Raw genomic sequence first — 20,582 nt, 5'->3', positions numbered from 1 at the left:
GGGACACTGACCTGAAGCCCAAGGTCAGAGGGCAGGCACAGCCAGGAGGGAGGGATGACCTTCTGCCTCAGGCTGAAGGCTTAACTCGGGGGGTGGGAGAGCTGCCATCTGGGGGTGGGAGGCAGCTGAGGTGATGGGAGGCAGTGGGGGTGCTGGCCTGGATGCTGGGCTCCTGGGCAGTGGGGCGGGGACTTGTCTTGCAGCCTCCTCTCCCTACTACACTTGCGTTTTCTCCCTTGAAAAGCGAGGTTGTAGATGTGTTCAGTCTTCAAAAATACACTGGGGGGTTGGGACAGGGGAGAGAAGTCAGCTAACACTTTTTAAGACCCAGGACGTCAGGGCCTCCGCACTCATTTCATTCCTTTGTCATGATCTCCACAAGAGATGAGTGTGGCCAGACCTCAGAGAATTGAGGGAAAGCCTAGATACGGAGCCATACTTGGTTGTCTCAAAAGCCCACACGTTCCCAGCATTCCCACTGCCCTACAGTTACACATTCTCACAGCATGACACAGGGGGCGCCTGCTATGGCTGGGGAGGTTGCCTGGGTGCCGCAAACCTGGGTGTCACAGGTCAGCACAGACACAAAACCTCCCCTACTGAAGCCCTCTTCTGGGGTCGGGGGCAGGGCTGGAGCTCAGCACAGACACCAGGGTCTTAGGGCCACCACAGCCCTCTGCTCTCTGCCCGCGTGGAAGAGAGACCAGGCAGGGGACCTGGGCACCCCCACCACGAGCTCCAGATCCTGAGTTAGACGAAGAGGCTGGCCCTGGCTCCCTGGCTTCTTCACTAGGCTCTGGGCGTCTCTCCATCCTCCTCTCCTCACCTTAACCTTCAGCCTTCCAGCTCCTTCTCTCTAAATTTGGTTATCGTCTGTGCCCAAGGGTCTGCTTTCAAAATGGGCTTCCTCAGCAAAGTACTGGGGCGGCCCTACGTCCCCAGAGTCTGGGCAGGGTGTGGATCTGGTGGTGGATGCAGAGCTCCAGCCGCATCCAGCACCCCAGAGCGATGCTGGCTGTCTGCTGGGTGGGCAGACCCCCCTGCTTCCGGGACAGAGATCCTCAGTTTAGTTCAGTTCAGACACTTAGTCGTGTCTGACCCTTTGCAACCCCATGAACTGCAGCACGCCAGGCCTCCCTGTCCATCACCAACTCCTGGAGTTTACCCAAACATGTCCATTGAATCGGTGATGCCATCCAACCATCTCATCCTCTGTCGTCCCCTTCTCCTCCTGCCCTCAATCTTTCCCAGCACCAGGGTCTTTTCAAATGAGTCAGCTCTTCATATCAAGTGGCCAAAGATCCTCAAACCCTGGGCCTGGGCTCCATGGCTTTTGGAGGCTCTCCCATTTCAAATAAAGGGCTGATGATTAGTTAATTAGTTCCCAAGATCCACTGACTTTCTCTCCTCTCTGAACAAAGAGCCTCCCTAACTCCTGGTTCTTCTCCACACTTTGCCAGCCAATATGCCTACAACCCTAAGCCTGGTATTTATCTTCTGTCTGTGTGTCTATCACTTCCATGCCAGGCCAAGAGCTTGCAGACCACTGGGAGCCTGCCTGTGCTTGAAGATTCTGCCTCCCCATCCCAGACACACACACACACACACACACACACACACACACACACACACTCAGCCCAGACAGAGTCACCAGCTTTATTGCTCCAACCCTTGAATGATGCAAGAAGGTCACAGTTTTGAAGTCACTCCTGATACTCAACCTAAGGCCTATCTGTTGCAACTTACCGTGCACACAAACACAACCACCATCCTGCTAGGTGCACACGGCAGGTTTTTTATAAACCCACGCCCCCCGCAGTGGAAGTTCAGAGTCCTAACCACTGGGCCACCAGGGAAGCCCCTATAAACGTTACTCTTTTTTTTTTAGTGAAAAAAAATTTTGGCTGTCCCACGGCCTGTGGGATTAGTTCCCTGATTAAAGATTGAACCCAAGCCACCTGCCTTGGAAGCGCGGTGCCTTAACCACTGGGCCATCAGAGAAGTCCCCCATAAATGTTACTATTAAACCTCAGGCTGCATCATCATCTCATGAAAGAGACCCAAGGAAACTGCTCACTGCATCTCTGAGCTGAGCTGGCTATCTGATGCTAGGATTTCAGCCTGGGCTGGCTGCCCACCTCGGGATAGGGGTGGGCTTAACCACAGCTCGCCAGTCCACGCTTCTTCTGGCTGCTCTGATCAGAAGGAAAGGGATGCACACCCTCTGCTCCCTCCCCGAGCACCAAGGACTCAGGAAACAGAAGGGTTCTGGTGGAGAATCAGCATTTTCTTCCACGGGAGAGGACAGGGGTGAGCGTGGCTGCTGCAGGAGCAGTAACCACAGCCCCGCTCCCACAGAATCCCACTCTGTTCATGAAACAACACTGCCCACTTGCCCACAACTTTACGCTCTTCAGAACGTGTCCATCCCCGTTACCTCATGGACGTCATATTCTTTTGAGGCAGTAGCCACAAGCACTGGAGGAATCTCCAGCTTTAGGTCCCATTTAAGCCTCCCTCTACCCTGGCCTCTGGAAGATGGTATCCCTACAAGAGAGCCTCTCTCTGAGGCCACGCCCTCTGAAGATGTGGGAATCACGGGCCGGTGTCCCAGGGCTTACTCATACCCCACACTGCAACTCCACACCCCATCACACACACACTCACCATGAGATGCTGGAAGAGCCAAGAACGCATTATATTGGTGGCATGCTTGGGCAAGACTCCTCGTTTGTTCTTGGACTTCTTATCCTCATTGTCCAGGAGGGAGGTGAGGTCAAGGTTAACCTTCAGGGCACGTGGAGAAAAAATCAGCATCAGCAGCCTGGCGGGCCAGCAGCTAGGGACCTGTTGCCATAGAGACGGCAGGCTCTCGCTGCCAATCCCCTATCCCAACTCATTCTGAGGGTCCGGGGGAGGTCACCTTTCCTGTCATCTGGCACCAACCCCTCAGAGAATGGGAGAAGGGAAGAAGAATAGAGAAAGAGGAGAAGGAGGAAGAGGGGAGGAGAGGTAGGGGATGAGAGAGGAAACAGAGGAAACAGGCTCATGCAGAAGGTATAGGAGAGAGAGGTTAGCCATAAACCATCCAATGGTCGTTAGCATTTCTGGGGTACGTGATCTTTTTTGGAGGGTTTTCCTATCAGTTACCATGGTCAGCCCTCACATCAGCTCTGTAGGCTGGTGGGGCCATGGGCAGCTGATGTGAGTCCCTCTTCTATGGAGAGGAACTCGGAGGCTCAGAGGGCTCAGCTGACCTATCCAAGATGGCGGAGCCAATGTCCGCCCTCCAGCCTCTGCCTTCAGATCTTCCCATCCCAGCCTGGCCTCTGTGTGTGCCCTCTACCCCACTGAGCTACAGACTGGCTCAGAGTGCAGAGCAGGAGGAGGAAGTGTAGGATCCCTCCATGTGACCCCGAGATCTCAGGAGCTGGTAGAACCTTTCCAATGCCCACCTTCTTGCCCGTCAGGTGGGGGTGATGATACCTCTCCGGGGAATGATGAGAGGCGAGGGAGCTAGTGGTGGAAAGCGCCTAGCAGACGGCGACTGGGCACGGAGCCCTCCCCCACGCCATGCACATATGCACACACCTGCACTGCACACACACACTCACCTGTGTGTTCTGGATCTGGATGGCTCCCTGGGGGATTGCCTGGGTGACCACCTGACCCTGGGAGGTTACCATGGTAACCGGCTGGTATAAGGCTCCACCTGAGGAGACAACCAGTTTTGGGGTCCCCTGCCATAGGGATGGGTAGGAGTGAGGGCAAGCAGGGCTCCCAATCCACTTGGCACTCACGTGTAAACACTCTCTACTCTGGAGGCCTTCAGCCCCTGTGGGGAAGGGGTGGGAGGGGATGGGGTGCAGAGAACAGAGTCTCTGTGTGTGTTTGCGGGGGGGAAGGGTCTTTGGGTGGGGCTCATGAGACTCCGACCCAAATTTGTTCCAAACCACCATCGTCAGGTCTTGCTAATGATCTGTAAGCTTATGGAACACTTTAGGCAAGAAACTCAGCTGGGAGCCCCTCCCTTGGCAGGGGGCACCGCCTCCCACATCCTAGGACACTTTGTTCAGTGTCTTGCCCCCCACCAACCCTGGAGTTCCCTCAGGGCCACCCACTCTCCTCCCAGGGGTGTTCCCCAGGATCCCCTGCACAGACCTGACACCACTTGTGAGTTGACGGTTGTCATGGCGATGTTGCCCTGCTGGAGCGCTGAGGCTGGGACCACAATCCCCTGGGGGTTATTGGAGACTCCAGACATGGAATTGGGGGAATTCTGCAGGAGGTCCTGGCAGCAAGGGAGGCGTGGTTTGTGACAGTGTCACTAAGGGCTTAGCTGCCACAACCCCAAATTCCTCCTCTTCCCTCCCGCTTCCTGCCTTCCCGCCTCCCGCCTCCTGCTCCTCCCAGACCCAAATCCAAAAGGCATTCTCCCTAGAAAATGTGAATAAGCAGGTTCAACTTTACAAACAACTAACCGACAAGAGTCATCTGCTGACCTATTCCATTCCCCTGTGAACTTGAGACAGAAATTATCCCCCACACCAGTGGTGCCCACCTTGGCTTCACAGTGGAAGCTCCAGTATTGATGCCTGGGTTCCATTCCCAGACATTCTAACTTAATTGGTCAGGGGTGTGGCCAGGGCTCTGTGGGGAAAGTGCATGTTGAAAGCTCCAGGTGACTCGGATGTGAAGCCAGGGCTGGGAACCAGGCTTTACCTGCTTGGCGCATACTCATCCTTCACCCTCAGCTATCCCCAGAAGCCTCCTGCCACCGAGGGCCTCGCTGCTCAGCACCCGTATCACGGCGTTTATGACACAAAGCTCCCCACAAAGCAGCCGCCAACGTACTATCTGTACTTAGTTCAGATCTGCCGTATCGTGGCTACTAAAATATTTGCTAAATAATAATAAAGATAGCCCCCTGTCCTCTTCATCACCCGTCTTCCAGGGCATCCCATAGGAGTGTCCCCTCAGCTGGGGGCACATTTCATCAGCTCCCCCCCTCCTTAGGTCCCCAACAGAGAGCCCCCTGAAGAGGCTCACTCCCCAGGCTGTCACCTGCGGGCCCCTTTCCTGCAGACAATCCAAAGCAGCTAAGGGGCCTTTTTTTTTTTTCTGGCACACTCATCATTGCCACCTAAGAGCTGGGCAGAGAGTGCTTGGACTCTGATGTAGGTGGACAGGAAGCAGGCTCAGCTGAGAGCCTCCAGGAAGGGGCAGTGAGGCCTCCCTCCTTGGTCACCGGGCGCTCTGCTCTGCTAGGGAAGGTTTGTGAGGAAGGAATTGAGTGTGAGGGTTGGGGTCTCTAGGTTTCGTTTGGAGAAAGCAAGGCAGGCATGAATGGTGGAAAGTAAGTGAGCCTGAAAAGACCCACTGGGGTCGCTGAGCAGCCCCCAACCACAGTTCTTCCTGTGAAGACAAGACTTATACTGGGTAACCTGCTGGCTAGGATGGTCATTCCCATGGCGAAAGCCTGGAATCACAGGCCTGAAGCTTTTAGGATTTAGACAGGAAAATGGTTAAGAAAATGGACAGCAGGGTGATCAAGCCAGTCCATCCTAAAGGAAATCAACCCTGAATATTCATTGGAAGGACTGATGCTGAAGCTGAAGCTCCAATATTTTGGCCATCTGATGCGAAGAACCAACTCATTAGAAAAGACCCTGATGCTGGGAAAGATTAAAGGCAGAAGGAGAAGGGGGTGACAGAGGATGAGATGGTTGGATGGCATCATCGACTTAGTGGATAGGAGTGTGCGCAAACTCTGGGAGACAGTGAAGGACAGGGAAGCCTGGCATGCTGCACGCAGTCCATGGAGTCGCAAAGAGTCAGACATGACTGAACATGCCATGGTTAAGAAAATCCGGGGGAAGAGAAAGCCCCCAGTTCCCTAGCTTTGGTTTAAGGACCGGATGAGCTTGGACCATCAGCTGCAGGAAGATCGAGAGCATGCAGCAAGAAGTGTGTGCCTGGAGCAAAACCTGGAGCCACTGCCTGCAAATCTGGAGCCACAGACCAAGAAGACACATCAGGGGCCGGGGGACAGCCGTGGCACGTCACTTCCCAGACCCTAGCTCTCAGGAGCTGGCTGAGCCTTGCAGGTGGAGGCAGTCGGTACAGACAGTTTCACTCGATTCAGCTGCTTACCCACCCTTGGCATCTTCTCCAGAACTGCCTTTTTTTACCCTCCTGGACTGTCCGGCCCAGGGCTGAGGAGATCAGGCTATAAATAAGCAGCCGTGGGACTGGAGTCTGGTTGCCCCTCCTCCACGCCCTCGCCTCCTATCTGGCTTCTGATGGGGCGGGGTGGGGGAGGAGGCCTTGCTTCCCCACTGGCTCACCTCTGCGGCTGTGACCTTGGTGAAGGGAGGAGGGGCCAGCTCCTGCCTCACTTTTTCCTTTCTGGGACCTGTGAGGGCCTCCCCACCAGTGAGGTTTATTCTTTGAGCAGGACTCTCAGCCTTTCCATTTGGACAGCTCAAGTGTAACACCATCTGAGCTGCAGAAATCTAGAAACTGGAAGGGCCCTTTTGCTGTTGCTGTTGCTAAGTCGCTTCAGTCGTGTCCGACTCTGTGCGACCCCATGGACTGCAGCCCACCAGGCTCCCCTGTCGCTGGGAGAAGGGCCCTTACAGCCTGAGTATTCCAGCTCCCTGGGGTACAAACGAGGAATTGAGGCTAAGAAACCCAAAACACTTGCTCAAGGTCCCCCAGGTGGGTAGCAACAACAAGGTTAGGCCACAGCCCTCCTTCACCCACAAACACTGCACCCCCACCCCAGGGCCAAGAACTGGGCAGCAAGGTGCTCCTGGAATCACAGGGGTTCAATGAATATGAGCAGGTGAGCAGATAAAAACAACCCAAACCCGGACATACAGAGGCGGCATGGGCACCCGAGGAAAGGATGGTCGATTAGGAATTAGCACATCATGGCTCTTTGGTCCCATGGCAACCCACCCCAGTATTCTTGCCTGGAGAAACCCATGGACAGAGGAGACTGGCAGGCTACAGTCCATGGGGTTACAAAGAGTCAGACATGACTGAAACGACTTAGCACGCATGCACAGCCCTTCAGTGGGCTCCTTATTTATAAGATGTGTCTGGCCCTGTGTTCACACCCAGGAATCCTCGAAGCCTGACTCTTCAGCTTGAGTCTGTTCCGAACTTGAGCTCCCCTCGATCCAGCCTCCCAGCCAACCTTTCTCCCAGGGTGTAAACCAGTACTGAGATTATGAAAAGCTGGGACAAACTTGAAAATTAAAAAAAAAAAACAAAAAACTACTTATTTATTTTATTTCACTGTGCCAGGTGTTAGGTGTGGCCTGCAGGATCTTCAGTTGAGGCATGTGGGATTGAATTCCCTGACCAGGGATTGAACCCAGGCCCCTTGCACTGGGAACATGGAGTCTTGGTCACTGGATCACCAAGGAAGTCTCTGGAAGGTACATTTAATAGTTGAGGACAGCCACTCCATTGACACTCACCATAAAACTCATGGCAAATGACTTTTCAATGACCTCTGGTTTGGAACCATCCATGCCACGGTGCTCACCATTGAATAAGGATATTTGGGAATTTCCAACATAAAAAGTTGTTCCAGACCTTCTTCCATCCCCAGAATAAATCCAGCAAGGTTAGGAAAATATATGCAAAGCCAGTAAAATAAATACAAGATGTATGACTTGGGATTCAACCAGCACATCTTTACTAGCCAGAGGCAAGAGAGTGAGTTATCACTTGGATCTTCCCTGGCTTATTCACACTCTGACTGGTTCTCAGCCTTGTGGCTTGGTTAACCTTTGTGCCAGCTTAACCGGTTTGGGTAACTAAAGGCAATTTATTCTTTCCATCAGACCCTTCACTTTCCTACCCTCTCCTCCTACTCTGGGTCTTTGCTGGGAGGTGCTAAGAGGCAGCTGAGTTACATCAGTAAAGGAATGAAACAGAGAACCTCCTGGGTGGAGACTGTGGTCAGGGGCCTGTGCTGACCACAGCTTAGCTGGGACAGAGAAGAAGCAAAATATTGGCATCTCTGGGGTCTAGAGAAGTGATATTCATCTCTTTGTTGGTGTTGTTGTTGTTGCTCAGTTGTGTCCGACTCTTTGTGACCCCATGGAGTGTAGCCTGGCAGGCTCCCCTGTCTTCCACTGTCTCCCAGAGTCTGCTCAGAATCATGTCCATTAAGCAGGTGATGCTATCTAACCATCCTGTCCTCTGCTGCCCCCTTCTCCTTTTGCTGGCAGTCTCTGACATTTGTAAATATGAGCTGTTTCACAAACCTGCCTGAGCACTGGAGTGTATTTAAAGACACAGATTCTCAGGGCCATTAAATGAGACCATCAGCCATCTCGTGTTTCTTTTCTTTTCTTTTCTTTTTTGAGTTGTTGGCACGTGGGATCTAGTTCCCCGACCAGGGATTGAACCGAGGCTCCCTGCCTTGGGAGCACAGTCTTAGCTGCTGGACCACAAGGGAAGTCCTAGCAGTCTGTGTTTTTAAAAAACCCCTCTCAGATGGTCCCAAAGATCAGCTGGGACTGAACACCACATTTTTATTACACACACTGAGTATCAGAGAACATTCTCTCACTGCACTATTTCATCTTAACCTCACCACTACCTATGGGGTCAGCAGAGGAGAGAATTCCCAAATATCGTCGATTCTGTTCGCCTGAGGAGGAATCAAGGTCCTGAGAATGGAAGTGACATTCTTGAGTCACATAGCTCTTGAATCCGGGTCTTCCAGTCCCAAGTGTGGCACGGATGCTGCGGTGGGGAGATGAGCTTTGGAGCCAGTCAGCCAGGCTCCAAGGTAAGCATGGTGTCTGGCACATTTAGGCACCTAGTAAATCATTTCCCACTTCCTCTGGCTGAGGTCACTCCACTAGGGAACGGCACAGCCAGGGTTTAAAACCTGTCCTAGAAGTCGCAGAGCCTTGCGGGTTCCTTACTTAGCAACAGCAGAGGTTCACCCAGAGTTGCACACCTAGCCATGGTGGTCAGTGCCACGTGCCCTGTGCCAGCTTCCCTGCCCAAATGGTGTTCCTGGTCCAAGGCCAAGCCACAGAATCCGAAGCTGCAGTCTCTGTCCCAGACGAGCCCCGTGACTTGACTTCGCAGCTATTTCTGGTCCTGCCTTAGTCTCCAGCCTGCCAGAGCCTTGTCTCTATGGAGACAAAGGGACTGGGTCTCTGGGGACCACCTCCTGGTCTTTTCTGAAGGAGGAGCTACTATGGCAGCAGCAGGAGCCCCCTGGGGAGAAGACGTTGGCTAAGCACACAGTGTTATTATCTTCTTGACAGCTTCCTCCTGGGGCTCATCACACTCCGAACCAGGTGGATGCTACTCCATCTAGACCCAAACAGAGCTGTTTCCTGCCAGGCTCCTTGGCCCCATAAAGAGGTGAGGGGCACATGTGGTACTTTCAGTGACATCCCAATATCCGGGGTCTCACATCCCTTGAGTTGCCCAGGAACCAGGGTCTGAAAGCTGGTTATCCAGCCCAGGAGTTCTCTGCCGTGTTCAGGAGCATGGCAGGGGTGTCCCCAAGCCTCTGGAAACTGCCAGAAGCCTAGGAATCATGGGCATTCTTCCTGGCTTCTCTGCTGGAGCTGTTCCACTGGGTCTCTTACTTTCTAGTAGGGAATGGGCCAAAAAGCTGAAAGCTTAGAGTTTCCCAGGAAGGACATCCTTTAGGGCGGGGACCAGATGACCAAGAGGTCAGATGGAAACCAATGAGCTGGGCTCCACAGGCCTCATCTCTCTCCTGCTCCTTGTGTGCTGTTTCTCAGAGACACAGGCTGAAAGCCCCTCGGGGAGTGGGGCAGAGAGAGGCAGGAGAGCAGCTTACGACAGCTGAGAACTTGCACTCCTCGACACCGCCCATGGGCCAGCTGCCAGGCCCTTGGGCCCTGGGGCCATCGGTCATTCCTTCTGACCCACAGTGGTCACTGGGTGAGTTCTACTCCACATTTCATTTCTGGAACAAAAAAAGATGAGTTGTTCAAAAGGAAGCCCTTTTGAACTACGAAAAAGTGAAGGGCTCCATGATTACTTTTAAAAGCAGAGGGTGGGGTTGGGGTTGGAAATAAGCTGGCATTGACTGTGAACTCTGACACTGTGGTCTGATGTCAGCCCAGGGGGAGGTATGTCAGCTCCTTGGACTGTCTTCCTTCACTGTTATTAAGGGGAGGGCTTGTGCTGCCTGGGAAGACTTAATTTCCACTCAAGGAAGAAATTCCTGGAACAAATTGTGATGGCAGGAAGAAATGAAGAGTGAAGGAAAGAACTGATTAGAGTTTTCCTTTAAGTTGTTTTGCAATAGCTGGAATTTTTTTTATCTTATTAGGATGCCTGCGAAACAGGGGAGTGAATTGGATGAACTCGCACAGGCCCTTCCAGTTGGGGATTTTAGAAAAAAACACCACCACTCCCTGAGATGTATTGTGAGTGGGTGGAGGGTATGCGGGGGCGGGGCGGGGGGGGCGGGCGGCCCCAGATGGCTGCCATCCACCCCCAGGCCACTAGGGGTCTCTGCTGATCCACCAGCCCAGACGTTTCTCCCAAAGCCTCCCCAGCCTCCTAGGAGGACCGGTTTGCGCCTATCTTGCCTGGGCTGGGGGTGGGGAGCCAGTTCTGAGAGCCTGGGTTCTGCTGGGAAGCTTGTCCTGACCCACTCGGGCATGCCCTTGGCCCATCCTCTCAACTCCTTTTTAACGCTTCCTGTTGGCTTGGCACACTGGGCACACAGCAGAAGGCATCTTTCTTATACATGTGTCTTTTCCCCTGTTTGGTTGCAGGGTTTTTCTTTTCTTTTTTTCTTTTAGGGAAACAGGGGTCTTTAAATTCCCCCAAGCTACCCAGCACAGCACTGGGTGCCTGATAGATGCTCGGTAGGTCGGCGGCCTGCCTGAGCTGAGGTCTGGACCTGCTGAGGAGGTTACCGTTGTCCCCAGGCACCCCATTCTTGGCAGTGTCCCTCCATTTCTGGCAAAGCCAGCGGGCTAAGAAGAGTCGGGTTCCCGAACCCAGGAAGCCAGTCACATGTAAACAAGCCACCTAACCCCGTTCCTCTTCCTCTCCTGGTGGGAGCTGACATCTCAAGGGAAAAGCACTTGGCCTGCAGGGACACGCAGCAGCTGCCGCTCTTAAGGAACCCTCCCTTGGAAGGAGGGAGCCGCTTTGGTTTCCGAGCCTGGTAGGGCGGCCTTCAGCAGGTCCTGGCCCCTGAGCTGGAGGGTGGGTGGGGTCGTGGGGTGGGGGGCTAGGGACCCAGGAGGGACAGCCTTAACACCCATGGAGGAAGAAGGCAGTGGAACTCAGTGTCCTGTCACTTGGGTTGGGGGTGTCCCCTTTCCATCTCAGTAGTGACCCTGCAGAGTGGACCACCACTCCCACGCTCGGCCACGACGCAGAACTTCCAGGGGCTGGCCTGAGGTGTTGGCCCTCCACCCCCTTGGCTTCCTGCTAATCCTGGAAATGCAGACTCCCTGTGGGTCAATCGGCAAGTCCCCTTCCCCAGGCGGGGGTGCACTGATAATGCCCTTCCTGTATTTTTAGAGAGCAGCCCACCTGCGGAGTGACATCTGGTGGGCGAAGCCTGGTATCTCAGAACTCTGCTCTCTGTGGCCTCTCCCCTCCCTACTTTCAATTAGCGAATCCAAATTCTTTCTTCTCCGCAATTGCTTTCTCACTTGCTCTCTCATCCCTGATTGACAACTAGACAGGGTCATGGCTCCCCACTAGGGGTCCAGGAACCCTGGTTCTCCTTCCTACACATCTCTGAAAAAGTAAAAGGACCTAGGAAATGAAAATGGACTCTGGAGGACTCCATCCCTGACTCTGTCGCTTATTAGGCATGGGGCCTTGAGCCTTAACTGCCCTGAGTTTCCCTTTCCTTGAGTATAAAGTGGAGAAAAGAATGTGCACTTTGCAGGCTGGTTGTGATGAGTGAGAGAATCTGTGTCAAACACCCAGTACACACAGTGTCTGAGACCAGGGAGCTCAATAAACGTGGACGTTTTCTCCCTTTTCTCTGCCAGTTCTCCCTTGAGCAGCTCAAGAGGTAGCAACTTAGTCCATTTATCTCCAATGCGTCTTCAAGCCTTAACCCATTGCCCACATTCTCACTGAAGAATGGAAGTCTTTGGCAGTTATGATGATCAGACTCAAGGCATAGCCCCCACCAATCTGGCTGCAAGATACTCCATTTGCAGCTAGAGATTGTGTTGCAGTGGTTTTTATGCCCTTGGAACTGAGCAGGCTCGGTAGATCCCTGAACAGATGCTTGAGGCATGAGTTTCCCCCTAAACCCTGGCCTCTTTGCTCCAGGGACTGTTCTCTCTGTTCCTCCCCTTCTCCAGACTTCTCTTTACACTGGGAACACTCACACCAAGAGCTCCTAGATTGTCTACTAACCGCCCTCCACTCACCTGAGTGAAAAGAAAAAGTGAAAATGAAAGCTTTAGTCACTTAGTCGTGTCCGACTCTTTGCAACTCCATGCACTATAGCCCACCAGGCTCCTCTGTCCATGGATTTTCCAGGCAAGAATACTGGAGTGGGTTGCCATTCCCTTCTCCAGGGGATTTTCCTGACCCAGGAATTGAACCTGGGGTCTCCTGCACTGCAGGCAGATTCTTTACCATCTGAGCCACCAGGGAAACCCCAAGCCTAACTACCCCAAGCCCCTACTGACCCAAGCCTGCCTGAAATGCTCCCTCCCTCAGGAGGTCCTCCCAAAGCCAGTGAAGCTACAGCTTCTCCAATCACATTAGCTTTGGAAATTCTCCTGCACACCTATCTGATCCCTCCTGAGGTTGGCTCAGTCTGTCTCTGGGCCGGAACAGACCCTGGCCATGAGGGTATACAGGTGGGGCCTGGTCTTTCCCAGCGGGAGGTAGAAGGATGCTGAGAGGTGACTGGGCAACCTCAGGCCATGTACATGCTTCGCTCAATCCAGACCCCTTCCAGCGGCTGCTTTCCTGTCCTTCCTCAGGGTCCTCTTGCCCCTGAGCACTGTATGCTCACAGAACTTATCTAGATCTTCAGGTGGCTCCCTCCCACTGAGGTTGAGTGCTCATCCTGGAAAATTCACAGTGTTCTCTCAGGACCTAGTGCAGTGCATACAGTAAGCGCCCCTCCAGTGCTTGGCAACTGAGTGAGAACTGTGGCTCAGCCTGATCTGCCCTGGAAGAGAGCTGGGGTTTAATCTCCAAGGCGAAAGATGGTTTAAGGTTAAATGCAAGCTTGGCGTGAGGGTCTCTTCAGTGGAATCAAGGAAAGTGAAAGTGTTAGTTGCTCAGTTGTGTCTGACTCTTTGAGACCCCATGATCTGTAGCCTGCCAGACTCCTCTGTCCATGGGATTTTCCAGGCAAGAGCCACTGGAGTGGGTTGCCATGCCCTCCTCCAGGGGATTGTCCCAACCCAGGGATCGAACCCAGGTGTCCCTCATTGCAGGCAGATTCTTTTACAGTCTGAACCACCAAGGAAGCCCCTGGAATCAAGGAAGAGGTTCCTTGCTAAGGATCTGCCCACACAGGAAGCCTGGGCTCTGCTGAGTAAGAAGCTAGGATGTCATTAGACACAGGCAGGGCAGGATGGCTTCCTGGGGAGGGGGAAGACCAGGCTGTGGTCCAAGCCCTTGGAAACCCCAGTTTAGCTCTCCTGCTTGGACGAAGCAGTCTCCTCCACTCGGCACTCCCATTCTACCCCCTATAGAGAAAGCTCACGCATCGAAATGGAAGGCCACGTGGGGAGTATGCCCAGACCCCATTGTGCCAGATGAGGACACGGTATGGCATCCGAGAGAGGGGGACCAATGTGAGTAAAAAAAAAATATCTCCCACTTTGCAACACAAGACTGGATGATCAGCACACAGGCAAAAGCATGAGCCAGCACTTTGCAACAAAGCTGGCGGGCGTCCGGAATGTTGATCCTGTGGATCATGTTCCGGAGGGGAGACACCCCTCCCCAGGCCAGGCTGGCGCGCACTGCGGCTATTTCAGGCTGGGGGGGATTAAGGTCGAACCATGACGAATGTGTATGCAGATACACACACGCACACACACTCACACACACACACAGACATGCTCCTCCTCTTTCCTTTCTGGTGCTGATTTCCATGCTCAGACCCCAGGCCTGCCTCCTGCACTGAGTCTCTCAGCCCCATGGGGCTCTCCTTCCTGGGGAGGCCCAGGGCCAGCCCGCACCCACCTTAGCAAGGAAGAGATGGGAGCCTGGGAATGAGGATGGGGCGACACACACAAGGCATCCTGCCCACCTTCTCCTCTGCACACCCCAGGACACTGCGCCGACCCCGCCCCGGCCCCTCCCCCGACTGCTGTCACCAACTCTCTTTCCATCTCTTTCTGCCCCTGTCTGTCTCCAGACTCACTTTCCTCTTCCTTGTCTGCGTCTCTTTGTCTTTGTTGCTCTTTTCCTCCAGTTCTTCATCCTCTCTGCACCTCCCTCTCAAACATGACCCTTGAGACCTACTGTATAGCGTAGGGAACTCTGCTTAATGTTATGTGGCAGCCTTGGATGGGAGTTTGGGGAAGAATGGATACATGTATATGTATGGCTGAGTCCCTTCGCTGTTCACCTGAAGCTATCACAACACTGCTAATCAACTAAATGCCAATATAAAAATTAAAAGTTTGAAAAAAGAATATAAGGCAGAAAAGCAAAGCATACCCTTGATATTTGCCTTTCTTTCCCTCTTTCTCCCTATTTCTCCTTCCCTCCTCAGACTTCTTCTTGCCTCTGATTTTTCTCTCTCCATCTTTCTCATCATATTACATCCTTCAACAGAAAATTATTGGTTAACTACCATGCACCAGACTCTGTGTGGTTACTGTCGGGTATAGACATAATAATACATGAAATCCCATCTTTGCTCAAAAAATGTTTGTTATCCAGGAGAGGAAAACAAGGCTTACACAAGTGATGATGATGCAAAGTCACATGTGATATTTATCACATAAATGGCCCGTCATGCCCAGGAGTTAGCTGAGAGAAAGGAAAGTCCAGCTTTGAGGTGGGGCGTCCAGGAGGCCTCTATGGGGAGGGCAGCCTTCTTACTGCCCTTGGCGAAGAAGCTGGGTTCGGTCCTGCAGAGGTGTGGGGACATCACCCAAACACACGGGCATGGAAAAACAGTGACCTAGGAGGGCCTTGAATGTTACGTGAAAGGATGTGAAAACCCTGGGGGAGCTGGTGATGGAGTTTTTGAGCAGGAGAAGGGCTTGAACAGTGCTTTAGATGATAAAGCCAGCCGCAGAAGCCTAAGAGGTGTGCGGGTGTGAAAGCATGTGTGTGTGCGTAGGAGGGCCTCGAGGTAGCCACAGAAGAGCAGAATAGGAAGCTTTGACAGTAGCTCGTGTGTAATTACCTTATTCACCCACTGAAGCCTGAACCGAGGAGCTGGGGGCAGAGACAGGAAACGAAAGGGGCGGTCTAAGAAGCGGCAAACAGGACCACCTCGCCAAGTGTCTTCTCTCTTTTTCAGTGTCTTTGTTTTTGTCAGATTGTCTGAGCTCCCCTTTCTAAGCGGATCAGAGGCCTTTCTGCAGCGGTCACCCCAGGGCCAGCTCCACTGTCAGGCACCGATGTGATGCTTGCAGTGATAGAGATCAGAGTTCCTTCCTCTTCTCTCTAAACTCAGAGGCATTGGATGCTGGGATCCCCCAGGAAGACTGACTTCTGCAGACAGTATCGCCCATGCCTGGTTCACCCAGCACCCACGTTATCCTTCTCTACTAGTGTCTCCCAGTGACCCTGCTTCCTGCAGGACGAACCTGTTGGCCCCGGGACTCCAACATTTCGGAGGCCCCTGTGGCTACTAAGCCCCCTGGCCCTCCTTTCTTTCCCCTCTACCCTGGTACACCCCCAATGCCAGAGCTCGAGTTGGGGTTGGAGGGCCCAGAAGGGGAAACCTGGTGCCTCTCCAAGGACCTGATTATTTCCAAAGACTTGTGCTAATTTTCTGATATGATCCTCACATCTCTGTGAGGCACTAAATCCTCATTACTTTTCCTGACCGATGCATTCTAATTAGATCAACACTTAAAACAAATTCACAATAGCCACAGGATGGCTTTCCATCTCATTAACTCCTCACTTATTATTTTCATGAAAATTACTGATAAAAATGTGCATCTCCATTTGGTGAGGCCTCACAGCCTCCTCGGCTCCTATCTTGCATCTCTCCCGTCACCGGGGCTGCGCAGCGTCGCCATGGTAACCCACAATAATAGAAACTAATAAATTACAAACGAGATGCTCGTTGAGCAATTATTGTCCTCTTTTATGCAAGTTTCTTGCTAATTTTGATCATAAGGGAAAGTACAATAAGACTCTGAAGGAATGAGTCTATTTCAAGAGAATATTAGCAAGCAGAAGCCTGGGCGGCAGAGTTTAGATCTGTAATAAAGTGATTTGGTGATTTCAAGCAAAGGGAAGAGGAAATAAACTTCCTGCCTCGTGTCTCCTGCAGTACTCACTATTGAGTCCCCCAGAGATGCCCTGGGGGTGGGTTCGATGTGACTTTTGTGGTCAACATGTACAAGGCGTGGCTGGCCTTCTAGAGGTCACCCTGTCCCTTCCCCTGCCTCTGCCAACCTAGAGAAATAGATGATATGTGTTGGTCCTTAAAATTTACAGGTTAAAAATGGCATCACCTTTCTTTGGCACTCTTTCCAGCACATTTCATCAAGCATTCTTAGAAAGTTCAACTGTATCCCCAAGCCTGATTGTCTCATGGGTAGAAGGCTACTGCAAACCTCCTGTGGGATCTCCATGTGCCTGTCCTGGACTCAGAGCTCAGTGGGAGAAGGGGATGAGCCTAGGGCTTATATAGACACCAGTGAGTTGGAAAGGTATTGCCAGGAAGCTTTTATAGTTCATAGGTTTGGGGGGAATATTCTGCCCTGGAGAGAACCCATTCTCTCCTAGAGCACAGAGTTACTGTTTCCACAGCTCCCGGTTCCCAGGATGAAGGTGGCAGGTGAATCTTGAGAGGAGGGGGTGACTTTAGGTGACTTATACAGTGGCCTTGAACCACAAGGAGACAGATGTGCCAGGGTGGGGTGAGCAACTAGAGAATGATCGGGGAAAAGCTGCCCCTTGGGAAGCTTCTGTATTCTTCTATTGAGTGGAATTCAGGAGAGGACCACTTCCCCCAAACCCTCCTGCCCAGAACACAAGAACTCATTAAACCAAAGCCCCTGGAGAATCCGAGGGGTGGTGCTGGCATGTCTGATTCCATTCCCAGCTCTGTCCTGCCTCATCCTCCAGCAAAACTCTCCATCTCCTTAACTTTTGTGCTTATTTCCTGCAATTTCTTGGACCCGGAAGCCAGGAGTCGCTTTGAACATTGTCCCTCTCAGATTTAGTCATTTTCTAGGGAATATTGATGCCCTGGCGTGGTGAGCACTGGGCTTTCAAGGGTCTGGCTGCCTGAAAATAGCAGGAGGAATGGACCAGAGGATGCATCTCATGATGAAAGGATCCAGTGACTCTAAACCATTTCCCTAAACCACGGGACCTTCTGATACCTGGCTTTGGAGCCTGGCTAGGAGTGAGGACCCAGTGCTCTGTGTTACCTGTGAGTGAAGGTTTATGGAGGGCTGGTTGGGGGAGTAGGGTCCCCCGAGGTCGTTCCTGAGCAGATTATCACTGTGCATCTTGGTTTTGAGGCAGGTGATGTACCGGTTACAAAAGTCCTTGCAGAGTTCATTGACTTTCTCCAGCTCCAGCAGGTGGATCCTCAGCACCTGGATCGCCTTCACCATCTGTGGAGAGGAAAGATAGGTGAGCTCAGGTGTGTCCGGATTCCAGTCCCCTCACTGTCTTGACCCTTGAACCCCAAGCACACCAGCAGAGAGAAGCCCTGCTCTGGCGATGGAGGATTTAAATTCTCTCTGTGGGTACATGCAGATTGTTAGCTTGTATTTTTAAATGCACAGATTTTTTTTTTTTTTACTTAAAAAAAAAATCTATACACAGCTACCCTGGGTCTTTGTTGCTGCACGCAGGTTTCTCTAGCTGCGGCGAGAGGGGGCTACTCTCTAGTTGCGGTGCCCGGGCTTCTCATTGCAGTGGCTTCTCTTGTTGCAGAGCGCAGGCTCTAGGCACTTGGGCTTCAGTAGTTGTGGTGTATGGGCTTAGTTGCCCCGAGGCACCTGGAATCTTCCTAGGCTCGGAACTGAACCCATATGCCCTGCATTGGCAGGCAGAGTCTTACCCACTGGACCACCAGGAAAGCCCCTGTTTACTTTTTTGAGCCTCCTGTTATCATAGCTGTAATGAGGGCAGATGTGCTATTCTGAGAACAGCCTTAGAGATGGAAGGCCAGGTTTCCAGCTCTGGGCCTGCCTGTCTGTGTGGCCTTGGTCAAGTGCGTAAGTTCTGTACCTTACTACCTGACAGCTGGACGCAATGACGCCCTTCCTGACAGCTGTGCAGGATTGCAGAAAGGAGCGTCTTAGGGAAGGCACAAGATTCGAAGGGTGTGGCCCTGAACCGGCATGAGGAAGACAGGGATCAGAGCTCCTGGTAAGAGCCCCAAGAGGCCAGGGACCGGCTATTCTTAGACGCGTGGTCTGAGGGCCTCATGTGATGCCAGTAACCGTGCAGACACCCCATCAACGCTTGTTGACTGACCGCGTCATCCAGCGTGACTGAGCTGGGCGCTGGGATACTCAACTGTCTGCACTGGCTTTTTCCATACCCTTCGGGTGGTTGTACGTGAGCCTGCCGCCTCTTCAAATGGACGTTCCTAACCTTTCAAGGCAAGAGGCTATTTCTCAATTGAACCTTTTCTTTTTATTGTTGCTATTATTATAAAAAGAAAGCACTATGGGAAGTAAGGAAAACAGAGGATGAAAAAGGCTGCCCTCGACCCAATCACCCTAGAACATAATGGGTTTTCTGGGGGAGGGGTTCACATGCACATATGTCAACACAGTTTCAGTCACTTGGCACACGCAATTTTGTTTCCTGTTTCTCCCCTTAGTTTACCAGATGTGTTTTTCTAAGTGGCAGCATTGTTTTCTCTATTCTCGCTTCTAGCCTGTGGGCTTCTAGAAGGGAGACGTGGCATCTAATTTGCTCATCCTGTTATTGTGGTTATTAACATGTGGATACTGAGTATATAGTTCTCGAATGGGTAAAAGTTATTGAGTAAATATATTTTAAATTATTGCATACCATTCCATGCAATAATAAAGATAATAATATAATAAAATAATGAAAAAAATAATAAAAATTCCATGGGGCTTCCCCGTGACTCAGACGGTAAAGAATCTGCCTGCAATGCAGGAGACCTGGGTTCAATCCCTGGGTCAGGAAGATCCTCTGGATAAGGGAATGGCAACCCCCTCCAATATTCTTGCCTGGAGAATTCTGTGGACAGAGGAGCCTGGTGGGCTTCAGTCCATGGGATTGCAAAGAATCAGACACGACTTAGCGACTAACAGCAATAACATATCATTCCATGTGTGTGCCTTACTTAGCCAATTCCTTATTGTTGGGCATTTAGGTTAATTCCAATTTTTCAACTTTATAAAAAATGTTAAGTGAGTATTTTCCAACTTTACAGCTTATTAATCCTTCTTCATTATTTCCTTAGGACAAGATCCCAAAAGTGATCGGGAAAAAAAATCTATGGACATTCTTTTGGTTCGTGGTAGATATGGCCAAATCACTTTTCAAATAAAGATGTTGGAGCAATTGGCCATCTACAAGCAAAACAGTGGATTTTCACATCTTACACAAAAATTAACTCAAAGACCAAAACATAAGGCATAAAACTGTAAAATTTTTAAGAAAGAAAAAAAAGAAACACAAGAGAAAATAATCAGGACAGAGGGCTAGGCAAAGAAGTCTTAGATTTGACACCAAAAACATGACCCAGAAAAGGGAAACTTGATGAATTGAAACTTATCAAAGTGTAAAATGTTTGCTCTTCAAAAGACCCTGTGAAGAAGATGAAAAGACAAACTACAGAACAGGAGAAAATATCTGAAAAACACGCATCTGACAAAGGACTTATATCTAGAATATATAAAGAACTCTCAAAACTAACCAGTAAAATAACAAGCAATCCAATTAGAACATGGGCAAAAGACAACATCAGACATTTCACTGAGGAGGATACATAGATGGCAAATAGCCGCATGAAAAGATGTTCAGAATTACCAGGGAAGGGTCTTCTCTGGCGGCTCAAATGGTAAAGAATCTTCCTGCAAAGCAGGAGACCCAGGTTCTACCCCTGAGTTGGGAAGATCCCCTGGAGGAGGGCATGGCAACCCACTCCAGTACTCTTGTGTGGAGAATCCCACGGACAGAGAAGCCTGGTGGGCTACAGTCCATGGGGTCACAAAGAGTTAGATACAACTGAAGTGACTTAGCACACATGCATGCATCATCAAGGAAATGCAACTTACAACCACAGTAAGGTGTCACCACACACCTATCAGAGTGGTTAACATTAAAAATAGAGATAACACTAAATGTTGGCAAGGAATTAGAAACTGGATCACTCATGTGTAACTGGCGGATATAAAAAATGGTCCAGC

The 20,582-nt window shown here is 51.5% G+C and overlaps 1 protein-coding gene across 4 annotated transcripts in view; it reads right to left on the bottom strand.

Moving 5' to 3' along the window:
• PKNOX2 (PBX/knotted 1 homeobox 2) overlaps nt 1-20,582 on the bottom strand; it is a 301,299-nt gene that overhangs the window by 19,394 nt on the left and 261,323 nt on the right. For all 4 annotated transcript variants that reach the window (XM_010829459.1, XM_010829458.1, XM_010829460.1 and 1 more), the window contains 4 exons: nt 17,607-17,795; nt 4,162-4,291; nt 3,615-3,712; nt 2,668-2,787 (listed from right to left, as the gene is read on the bottom strand). In XM_010829459.1, coding sequence (XP_010827761.1) covers nt 2,668-2,787; nt 3,615-3,712; nt 4,162-4,291; nt 17,607-17,795 — 537 coding nt within the window. The remainder of the gene's footprint in view (nt 1-2,667; nt 2,788-3,614; nt 3,713-4,161; nt 4,292-17,606; nt 17,796-20,582) is intronic.

The sequence above is a fragment of the Bison bison genome, unplaced genomic scaffold, assembly GCF_000754665.1.
Source record: "Bison bison bison isolate TAMUID 2011002044 unplaced genomic scaffold, Bison_UMD1.0 scf7180017864506, whole genome shotgun sequence".
Taxonomy (NCBI): domain Eukaryota; kingdom Metazoa; phylum Chordata; class Mammalia; order Artiodactyla; family Bovidae; genus Bison; species Bison bison.
The sequence above is the reverse complement of the archived record's forward strand: the minus strand, read 5'-3'. Positions and strand labels throughout refer to the sequence as shown.